We start from the raw sequence: 11,243 nt of genomic DNA, 5'->3' as shown, positions 1-11,243 counted from the left end.
GGTGTGGGCCCTGGGGTGTGGGCCCTGGGGTGTGGACCCTGGAGTGTGGAGCCCTGGGGTGTGGGCCCTGGGGTGTGGGCCCTGGGAGTGTGGAGCCCTGGGGGTGTGGGCCCTGGGGTGTGGGCCCTGGAGTGTGGAGCCCTGGGGTGATGTGGGCCCTTGGGGTGGGCCCTGGGGTGTGGATCCTGGAGTGTGGAGCCCTGGGGTGTGGGCCCCGGGGTGTGGAACCTGGGATGGGACTGCTGGATGATCCTCCCAACTGGGCTGTGGTCCTTACTTGGAGCACTTTCCTTTAAGTTTCTTCCTAGCTCCGGGGAGAAGTCTAAAAAGAATGGACAAAGCTTTGTCATCGAGGCCATAAATGAGGACAGGCAGTAGATGGCAGTGCAGGGTTACGGATCCCTGGGAATTCCCTCTTTCTCCACTCCAAGCTGGAATTCCATTTCCGTCTCAGCCAGCGGCCAACCCCTGGCTCCGGGCCGCGGGCCGGCCCTCCCCCATCTCTGCAAGAGTTCCTCTTTAGGCTGGGACAAGAGAAACCTTTTCAAGGTAACTCTGTGCCCGCTGCGAAGGGAGGCAGCGAAGGGGCTCGTGGGGGCGGCAGGACCCACCGGCTGCCAGCTCGGGAGGGGGAGGGGCGCGCCATCTTGAGCCCGGGGCACGGGTGGTGGGCTGCAGGGGACGAGAGGCCGATCGGAGCAGCAAGGGCGCCCAGGGAGCCCGGCGAACGGGAGGCCTCCTTCCCAGGCCCTCCTTCCTCCAAGCTCAGCACCCTCTGCTGGGCACAGCCTGCCGCCTTCCTGCAGACGGGCACGAGGCGGCGCCGAGCAGGGCTCAGGGTGCGGGTGCTGCGGGCCGCGAGTCAGAAAAGCCAGCCTGGCGCTGTGGGGCTGAGCTGCACCCAGAGCGCCCACCCTTTCCTCAGGGCGAGACCGGGCAGTCTCTTGCTGTGCGCACGTGGGCGGGGGGCGCTGAGGTAGCAGATGGTACCCTTAGGTCTAAAGGCACCGGCGCACGGTGAGCAGGGGGAGAGCAGAGCTGCGCCTGACCGCGGGGACGCAGACCCGGATGGAGCAGGTCTCTGCCGCGGAGCAGTTACCCGCCCGGTACAGGTGTCGCCCTGTAACCCCTGGATGGCCTGAGAAAGGCCCCAGGCCCACCTGGTCCTCTGCTGCAATCGCAGTGTCTAAACCATGCCTTCCTCGGGCAATGTGCCCTACTTCACCTAAGAAAAAGCCACTGGAAGTTAAATACTCTGCCCCAGGCAGTGCTTGGTGGCAAGCCTTGTCACCTGCCCTGCCCTTGCCATTTCGCTGTGTGTTTTCCTCCCCTTGGCGTTTGGGGAAGACACTGACACTATGCCCTGGGGCCGGAGAGGTGGAGGCAGCCCTGGGTGAGCAGGTGACACCTTAACAGTTGTTCTGTTTACCTGGAGTTAGGAATGAATTATTTGATGGTAATTTTTTTTTCCCATCAAACATTCTATACATTTTACCAGAAAGTGAAAATGATCATCTTATGCTAGGATGCCTCAGTAATTTAAAAAAAAAAAAAAAAAAATACAAAAATTTAGGGCTGTGCTGGGTGTTGCAGTACACAACACTCCCAGCACTCCAGAGGCTGAGGCAGGAAGATCTTACAGAGTTTGAGGCCAGCCAGAGCGCTACATAGGAAGAACTACATAAGTGAGACCCTGTCTCAAAAGCCTTTCTCAGATGAGGGTATAGTTGGCCACAGAGACTCAGATGAGGGGGACCACAGCTGTCCAGGTCTCAATAGCATTCTTCTGCTGGTGACTGACTTCATCCTCGGTGAGGGACTGAGGCACCTGAACCCCGGGCACCTCTATGTCCTCAAATACATAGAAATTCAAAGGAGGACTGCGTAGTTAAGAGAGACGAATACATCAATAGAGTGGGACTTGCATCTGGTGTTGGAAGAAGTGAGGCACTTTCTGGGACCCCAAGTCACCTTTGATCTTCTGTCCACAGCCACCAACAGCTGACCCCAAGGAAATGGTGTCTGAAAAAGCTCACGTTGGCTCCCAGCAGGAGCTGGGGCAGGAAGAGCCGGAGACGCACCTCCTGAGCATGCCGGCCCGGCGGGGTCCTCGCAGTGAGTCTCTCAGTTCCGGCCCGGTGGTCCTTAAGAGCTGTCCTCTGTGAGCTCAGCACAGCACTGCTGTCTGAGGCCTTTGGGGCAGTGTTGTTTTGCAGTGTTTGTTTGTATGTTTGCTTCGGCCCTGGCGCCTTCACTGAGCTGTATCCTCAGGACATTTCATTTTGCTTTGCTTTGGTTTTTGCTTTTTGGGTTTTTTTGAGCAAGGTCTCACTGAGTCACTAAGATGCCAGGCTCAGTGTGAACTTGTGACCTTCTTGTGACCCTGCTCCAGCCTCCTGGCGTGCTGGGACTACAGGTGTGCACCACGGTGCCCATGTAAGGACGTGATGCTTGACCACTGCTCCATCCTACTTTATCAAAATTCTGTGTCATTATACAGGGAGGTGTTTGTCTAAGGGACAGGACGGATAGCTTTTGGGATGCATTTCTATGAATGGATAAGTTAGGAGGCGTTTATTGAAGTAGAAATGGTGAGGTTCATCAAACACTTAGAAATTCAGGGGCTGGTGAGATGGCTCAGTGGTCTAAAGCACCTACTTAGAACAAACTAAAAGCACAGGGACCGCGGTTCAATCCCCCAGCACCACATGCCAGCCAGCCCCGCCCCCTGGTGGGCTGAGTTGGCCACACACACACACACACACAAATAAATAAATAAATAAAATTTAAAAAAAAAAAAGAAATTCAAAGGAGGACTGCGTAGTTAAGGGAGACGAATACATCAATAGAGTGGGACTTGCATCTGGTGTTGGAAGAAGTGAGGCGCTTTCTGGGACCCCAGGTCACCTTGTCGCTTAGGACACCTGCACTGACCCCTTGTATACTCTCCTTCCCCTCCAAGAACCTTGGTCTGCATTCACAGGACACCAAACATTGTGAATCACTTACTCACTGTGGAGAAAGCCATTGCCCTGAACTCGCAGCTCTTCAGGGAAGGCAGTTGGGCAAGAAGTGCATCGTGCTTCCAGCCGCCACACCGTGTCCCTGCGGCAGAGCTGGGGAATGCAGCAACTGCTGTGAGTGAGAGGATTTTGGAAACCCGCTGATCTATAGTCCAGACCCCCAGGCTGGCCAAATAGCTCAGCGCATTAAAGCCCCTGCATAGGCAGACGCAGCGGCCGGGGGGTTCAATCCCTGGGCATGCCCTGCCGGCCCCGCCCTCCCAGGCACGCTGAGGCAGTGATTGAGACTGGGTGTGGTGGCGCGAGCCTGTAATCCCAGCTCTTTGGGAAGCTGAAAGCAGGAGAATCACTACGAGTCCGATCTATGTAGTGAGACCCTGTAGGCCGTGTAGATCCTTACCAAGATACAAAAAATAAAAATAAATAAACTCCAGACCCCCAGCGAAAGTCTGCAGTCCAAAAGCAATGACACAAGGAGATCCGTTAGGAATGAGTAAGAACAGAAGCAGAACGCAGCTGTTTCTTTTTCTAAATACAGTAGTCCCTTTCTATTTCGTGGTTCGACTTTCTCGGACTCACTGTTTCGCGGGTTTTCAGAAAATATTAATCTAAATTATTTATTTTTCGCTATACCGCAGGATTTTGTAGTACCATACAATATATGGATGTTGTTAAAATTACGTAGGTTTATGAGTTTACAAAATGGTTAAGAACATTAGAAGTGTCTTTAAAAGTGTGGGAAAGGTTTATAACATTGTGAGGAGGGTTTAGAAAGCCTTACAACATATATAAATACTAAAATAAATATAATGTCGCTACTTCACTGATTTTCACATATGATGGGGGTGTCTGAAACGTAACCTCCAAGGAAAAGTAGGGACCACTGCACTCAAAAGTATTCCATCCCAAAGGCCGGCCAAATAGCTCAGTGGATTAAAGCACCAGCAAGAAGGTGCAAGGGCCAGGAGTTTGATCCCCCAGCCTGCCATGCTGGCCTCGCCCCCAGGGCGCACTGAGATGGCAATTGAGACTGGGCATGGTGGTGCACACCTGTAATCCCAGCTCTTGGGAGGCTGTAAACGGGCGATCACTGTGAGTCCGATCTATTAGTGAGACCCTGTGAACCCTGTAGATCCTTCCCTAAAAAAATAAGATAAAAAAAAGTACTCTTTTCCGAAGCTTACAGTTTATCTTAGCTCAAGCTGCGGTAACAAAACACCATTCATGAAGTGGCTTAACAATGAAGTGTGTGATTTTTCCTAAAGTTCATAGCTCCTCTTAGGAGACTTGTTGCTCACGGCCAAATTATAAACACTGTTAACCTGGGTTTTCCCAGGTGAGACTTCAAATCCAGCCTAAACAAAGCTGATGCTCACAGATTAATGCTAAGAAAGCTATGGAGCTGTTGGATTTCTCTGAGGCTTTCATAAGGATGGGGAGAGTAACAGGCTGCCAGGCAGGCGGACCAACACAAGCAGATCCAAGCGCCTCTAACCGGAGAATTTAAGACCCTACTGGGAGCCGTGAGCCATGGGAAAGACCTGCTAAGGTCTTTGCTTGTGTCACCATTTAAGTATCAGGATAGTCGATTCTCAGCAGCTGTTTCATTGATTAGAAGAGGAGGTCTAGTGGGAGGCATAGATAGGTACAAGCGACGCAGCGAAGCTCCATTCTTCCCCGCCGGCCTCCAGAAGTCGCTCTCTCTTGCGGCACTGTAACACCACTGCGCACCTCTACACCGGCACCTTAACCCTCTTGCTCTTTACAGCTGCCCATGGAAGACAGTGCTGCGAGCCAGCCGCATTCTCGGGCCTGTGCCAGACTTTCCATGGGAGCCGGAAGGCCCGCTGCAATCCCATTTCCAGATTTTCATATGATTATATAGATTTGCTACTCCTGGCTTTAAAAGGATTAAACTCTGGTTGTCCCATTTGTTGTATGTATCATAGCTACAGGGTTTTTAAAAAATATTTTCTTATTTATTTATAAAATAAAAGCATGTGTCTGTTTTCAAAAAATTAAAATTAAAATTAAGACACATTCGCCCAGGACTTCATCTCTCAGACTCTTGAGGGAGGAACTATCAAAAACTAAGTGGTTTCTTATGAGCACAAATTTCTTCATGACTAACATCTCTTAGCATAGCTTTCTGAGATTCCTCCGTGCGGCAGCATGCAGGCCCGTCTCATTTCTTTTCCTTGCTGAATTCTACCTTTTCCTACAGATCTACATTTTGTGTGTTTCTACACCTGCAGGTGGACATTTACATTGTATTCATTTTGGTACCAAATAAACAGTGCTGCTCTGAGCCCTTATACCATGTCTTTGGGTTTTTTTTCCTCTTTTTTAAAATTTTTTAATAGAATACCATGTCTTTGTGTAGACACACATTTGTGTTTCTCTGGGGAAGGTTTCTAGTGGTAGACTGTCCACCTGATAAAATTTATGATAAATTTTTTTAAGAAACTGCCAGTGTGTCCCAAAGTGACTGTGTCCACCTCCCTTTTTTTTGTTCCCACCAACAATGGGCATGAGAGTGTCGCCTCTCTGCTCCCTTTGTAATACTTCATCACCCATCTTTGATTGTAGATTATTTTGTAATCTCCCTTATCCACAGGAGATACTGTTCATGGAGCCACTGTCCATGCTTGAAACTCATATAGAACTCAATTTTCTAATAGGCTTTTTCCTTCACATAACTATCTATGGTAATACTTAACTCACAAATTAAATATAATAAGAGGTAAACACCACTAACAATAAAATAGAAGCTTTAAGGGCTGGCCAAATAGCTCAGTGGATCAAAGCACCTGCAATCAGGTGCAGGGGCCAGGGGTTCAATCCCCTGGCCTTCTGTGCCAGCCCTGCCCCTGGGGTGCACTGAGATGGCAATTGAGACTGAGCGTGGCAGCACATGCCTGTAATCCCAGCTCTTGGGAGGCTGTAAACAGGTGGATCACTATGAGTCTGATCTAGTAGTGAGACCCTGAACACCCTGTAGACCCTTCCCTAAAATAAAAAATAAAAAAAAAAAAATAGAAGCTTCAGCAGGATTTATAATGGAAATTATATAAATCTTCTTTCTCCAAATATCACTATTCTGCATCTCTTTGCAATCTCAGCACCTGATTTTTTTTCTTCCTCCGCTAAGTCAAGAACTTCTAGCTGTTCAAGAGAAACAACTCACGGCTTTCCCTTGGTATGACTGAATTGCCAATGTCACTCCATTGCATTCTGGGGCCATTATTAAGTAACATAAAGGTACCTGGCACACAAGCCCTGGGATGGCCTCACGGGACATCTGATGACAAACATGGCTGGCTCCTAGGTGGCTGAATGGGTTGCAGTGTGCACAGCATCGTGCATGGGACGGGAATAATTAGTGTCCCAGAAGGAAGGCAGTTGGTTGGAATGCAATTCTAGCCACCCAGAGGCACATGCAATTCAAAACTTAGGAATCGCTTGTTTCCTTAAACTTTCCATTTAATATTTTTGGATTGCCGTGGATGACATGTAATTGAAATCCCAAATAAAGGGAGACTGCAGGGATGGCCTTTGATGGTGGGTGTGCGTTGGTCTCTCATTGTGCTTTTAACTTGCATTTCACTCATGACTTTGCAATATTTTTGTAGTATTCTTAGTTGTACATCTTTCAGATAAAATTTCTATTTAAACTTTTCTTGTCTTACTATAGAGTTTTAAGAGTTCTTTATTCTACATACAAGTACTTTATAGATAAACAACTTGAAATTACAGCACTTTCTCTAAGCCAATGCTTCTGTTTTCATTTTCTCTCCAATGTTTCGAACTATAAATGGGTTTTTTTTTTAAATCTTGATAGATTCAGATTTATTTTTTTTTTCTAATTACATTGTGCTTTTGGAGTTGTATCTACAGATTCTCTTGTCCAACCCAAGATCATGAAAATTTTTCTCTTCTGTTTTCTTCTAGAAGATTTATAGTTTTAGCTCTTAAATTTAGTTAGGTCTGTGATCTTTTGAGATGACTCAAGCTGTATTCACCTGAAGCCGATCTCTTTCTGCCCATATAAGCCTGTCTGCCCTACAGTCTTACCCATCTGACTAAAGGGACTTCTTCGTGGGGTGCAAAGCTGCGAGGAGCCCCCTCCATTCCTCTGTCTATGCACGCCCACCAAGCCTGTCTACACTACTTCCGGAATGGCGCAAAAATGTAGCCACCCCTCACCCCTCACCACACCCTACGCTCTGACCTCAGCCGCTGACGCCTCTTTGAGCATCTGCAACGGCCTCCTCTCTGATCACCCTGCCTTTGTTCCTCCCTTCCATTCTTGATGTAGGTACGGGAAAAATCTTATAAAAGCCAGCTTGTGCCTTCCTCCGTTCCTACCTTCCAGGGCCTCTCAGGAGTGAGCGCCTGATTTTCAGGATGAGCTCACAGCTTGGCTCCCCGTCCTCTGTGACCCATCTGATATCCAGGACGGCATACCTGCCCCTGCAGCTCCTGCCGCTGACTTGTCACGCACAATCCCACTCAGTCTTGACACAGGTCCCAGAAACGCCCCCAGGTATTCATGGGGCTTGATTCCTAGCTTTCCTCGCCTGTTTCACTGTCACCTCAAGGCCTTTATTTGGTGGTTGCACTTAAAACTGCACCCTCTTCACTGACCCTGCTCATCCCCCGGACCCTGTTTGTCTGTGTTTGTTTGCTTTGGGGATTCACCTATTTGCTTGGTTCCTCTCTAACCCTAAAGCACATCCGACTCGCTGAATGTGTTACTTGTTTAGGATTCCTCTTCGCCACTCTCGTGCACATTGGTGAGGGCTGGGACACTTACTTCTGGGATGCTGGTTTTGTTCCCTGCTCTTCCCCTAGTGCCTTGAGTGAGCAATAACGATGAACATCTGTTTACTGAATGATTGACAACCTGAGATAAATTTTCCAATCTGATTTTCCCCATATCTAGAGCTTATAGAACACTAGCATACTGTAGGACTAGTATCCTGTGAGAGGTTAATTCCTGCAAAAGTGTTCCAAGCTGAGAAGTTCCTCCTATGGATTCTACTCTTCAAAATGCTCAGCGCTTGCTGCTAGACCCTCAAACAGACTGAGGCGCTCCACACACAGTTCACAGTTCCAGGCCTGCCTGCTTGCCTACCTGCCTATTGCCACCCTCTGCTCCATGTAAGACGGTGTGCGAGAATCAGCTTACACAGAGTTCCCAGGTCAACAGATCTCTGTCAGGTTGGGGCATGTGATTCAGTGGTAGAGCATGAGTTTAGCACGCACAGGATGCTGAGTCTGGTTCCTAGCACTACATACTCACAAACATGTATGATGTGTGCGTGTGTATATGTGTGCGTGTGTATACGTGTGTGTGCGTGTGTATATGTGTGTGTATATGTGCCTCAAACTCTAGGCTAGTTTGAGTCTCTGAAAGTGCAGTGAGAAGCCCCTTGCCTGGTTGCCACCACTACAATGACACTGGAGCTCCAGGTCATGCCCAAGCTGATGGTCCCAAACCTGGGAGGTCTACTGAAGCTCAGAGAAGAGGAAGAAGCAGCAGGCAGGGCGTGAAGCTCAAGGTCTGAGGACCCTGCATGGGGGGACAGGCACCGGAACAAGGGCTGAGTTTTCAGCTCATCAGCAATGAAAATGCTAATGAGACTGTGAAGGAAAGCATGCAGGAGGAGAGCAAGGAAGAGGAGTGAGAGACCGCAGGAGCTCCCCGGGGCCCCTCGGCAAGTGTGGGTTATGGGGTGCATGCTGCAGGAAGGCCTGCTGGACCGCAGTCTGGTCCACTTCATTTTTATATAGTCAAATTTTCACAACTGACACTAGGTTATTTCGTAAAGACTAGAACATCAAGAGAAAAATACCCCATTCTTACAGCCTAGTGGGGACTACGCTTAGCCCTTGGGCCCTTTCCTTGCCCTGAGCTTCTCCCTCTGTTGACAGGCAAGTCCCGTGTGGCCAGAGGTCTGAGGTGGCTGCAGTAGTACTCTATTGCCCGCCTGACTAGTTTCCTCTCACGCCCCTAGAAGGAGCCCTCTTCTCCTCTCCAGTTCCTGCTCCTGGAGTCCAGCGGGCTTGGGTCCCGAGCTGCACCCACACTCCATGTGCACGTTTCCATGTCAGAATTTTGCAGTGGGAGAGCAGATCGTTTTGTTAGGATTCAAGTTTTAGAGAGAAGTAGAAATTAAACACAGTTCAGGCCAGCATTCTCCAAGCCCCTAAGTTGTCGAAAGAAATTCTTAATCATACTTTAAAGTTTTAATCTATGACCTATTGTAAACATTCATGTTTTCAGTGTGGGCGAGTAGCGCATGCTCGTAGTCCCAGCACGTGGGAGGCTGGTCTCCCCGTGAGTTCAAGGCCAGCCTCAACTCCAGAGGGAAACCCTATTTCCAGAAAAAAGGATTCATGTTTTAAAATAAAGCTATTTTATCAATGCTAAGGTTTCCCAAATGAATTGAAATGCCAGAGAGATTTGATAGTCGCCATCATCTATTTTAGAAATTGATAAATGATCTAAGAAATAATAAAAGTACAAAAGATTTTATATTCTTTTCATTTTTCTCACAGTCCTTCATTCCACTTCCCATACAGACTGTACATATTTTTATTCTTTGTTGTTGTTTGTTTGTTTGTTTGTTTTTGGCGGAACCAGGGATTGAACTCAGGCCCTTGCACTTGTCAGGGAAGCATTTATTCTGCTGAACCATCTCCCCAGCCCCTCGTATTTTTATTCTTAAGAATTTTATTACTTACCCTGTTAACAAATTGAATTTCTGATTGAGTTGTATCACAGTTTTTAACCAAATGAAATGGATGAAAACACAGACATACTGTGAAATTTTGTAATTATTAAAAATAGGAAGTTTTCAAAATTAAAATTTTGGGGGTCTGGTGAGATGGCTCAGCAGTCTACAGCACCTACTTAGAACAAGCTTAGCAAAGCACAGGGACTGTGGTTCAATCCCCCAGCACCACATGCCAGCCAGCCCCGCCTGCTGGTGGGCTGAGCTGGCCACACACACACACACACACACACACACACACACACACACAAATAAATAAAATTAATTTTAAAAAATTAAAATTTTTGAAAGTGTATTCTTTATCTAGAGTAGAAAGGTTGAGGAAGCAGGTAACTAAACAAGTAGGTCAGCACACTGGCTTATTCTATAATCTGCGTAAATTCAGGAAAGCCCACTGAAAATTTCAGAACACCCCAAAAATTCCCAAATGTATGGTGGGTCCCATGGACTCCACACCATACAGCAGTGCTGTCCAGGCAAGGAGATTCACAGCAACAGCCTGGCCAGAAGAGCAGGGACACGTAGAAGGTGAAGAAAAGGCTCACCAAAACAGTACAGTCAGGGCCTTCAAAAACCCCCGCCCACGTCACTGCAGACAGGACACTGGCTAAAGCTGTCAGAATTAACTTTTCACTAAAGGCTAGCAGGTGTCCACAGAGTTTAAGAGAAGGAAGTATGCATCTCAGTATAAGCAGTGAGCTGGTGACATGGGGCTTCGCCCTGGTCCTGCTCCCCACTATCAGCTCCCCGGTCTCCCAAGCATGGTAACTAGAAGAGTCCAATCTCAGCACCTCTGGGAACTGGGGAAAAACAGGTGAAGTTTCCTCAAAGTCCTGCCACCTGAGAATTGTCCCTATTTGACATGAATATTTTAGTTCACTGAGAAGCTCTATGCCCAAAGCTTTTGCCTGATCAGAGCTTATTCTGTAAGAATGCATAGCCAATGAACATTTGTCAATAATGACAAGCAGTAGTTAAATCAGCACCATAGCAACAGATGAGGAGTCACTAACTAAGGTGTTAAGAAGCTGCTGAGGGCCAGGAATGTAGCTCAGTGGCACAGCCCTGCCTGGCAAGTGTAAGGTCATAAGTTCAACTCCCGGTGCAAAAAGAAAAAAAAAAAAAAAGCTGATGAAAAATCTTCAGAGGAAAACTGAAGATCCTCATAGGCTGGCCAAATAACTCAGTGGATTAAAGTGCCTGCTGAGACAGACGCAGAGGCTGGGGTTCAATCCCTGGTGTGCCCTGCCAGCCCTGCCCCTGGGGTGCACTGAGATGTCAATGGAGACTGGGTGTGGTGGTGCACACCTGTAATCCCAGCACTTGGGAAGTTGAACATAGGTAGATCACTACAAGTCCGATCTACATAGTGAGATCCTGTAGACTCTTACTAAAATACAAAAAAAGAAAAAAAGAAAGA

At 47.9% G+C, this 11,243-nt stretch overlaps 1 protein-coding gene across 3 annotated transcripts in view; it reads left to right on the top strand.

Moving 5' to 3' along the window:
- The window catches only part of Cc2d2a (coiled-coil and C2 domain containing 2A), a 123,905-nt gene that overhangs the window by 9,798 nt on the left and 102,864 nt on the right, over positions 1-11,243 (top strand). For all 3 annotated transcript variants that reach the window (XM_023699587.1, XM_023699596.1, XM_004624556.2), the window contains exon 4: positions 1,992-2,115. In XM_023699587.1, the coding sequence (XP_023555355.1) occupies positions 1,992-2,115 (124 nt within the window). The remainder of the gene's footprint in view (positions 1-1,991; positions 2,116-11,243) is intronic.

The sequence above is a fragment of the Octodon degus genome, unplaced genomic scaffold (genome assembly GCF_000260255.1).
Source record: "Octodon degus isolate 3935 unplaced genomic scaffold, OctDeg1.0 scaffold00006, whole genome shotgun sequence".
Classification (NCBI taxonomy): Eukaryota; Metazoa; Chordata; class Mammalia; order Rodentia; family Octodontidae; genus Octodon; species Octodon degus.
Note: the sequence above shows the minus strand (reverse complement) of the source record. Positions and strands in the feature narration are given on the sequence as shown.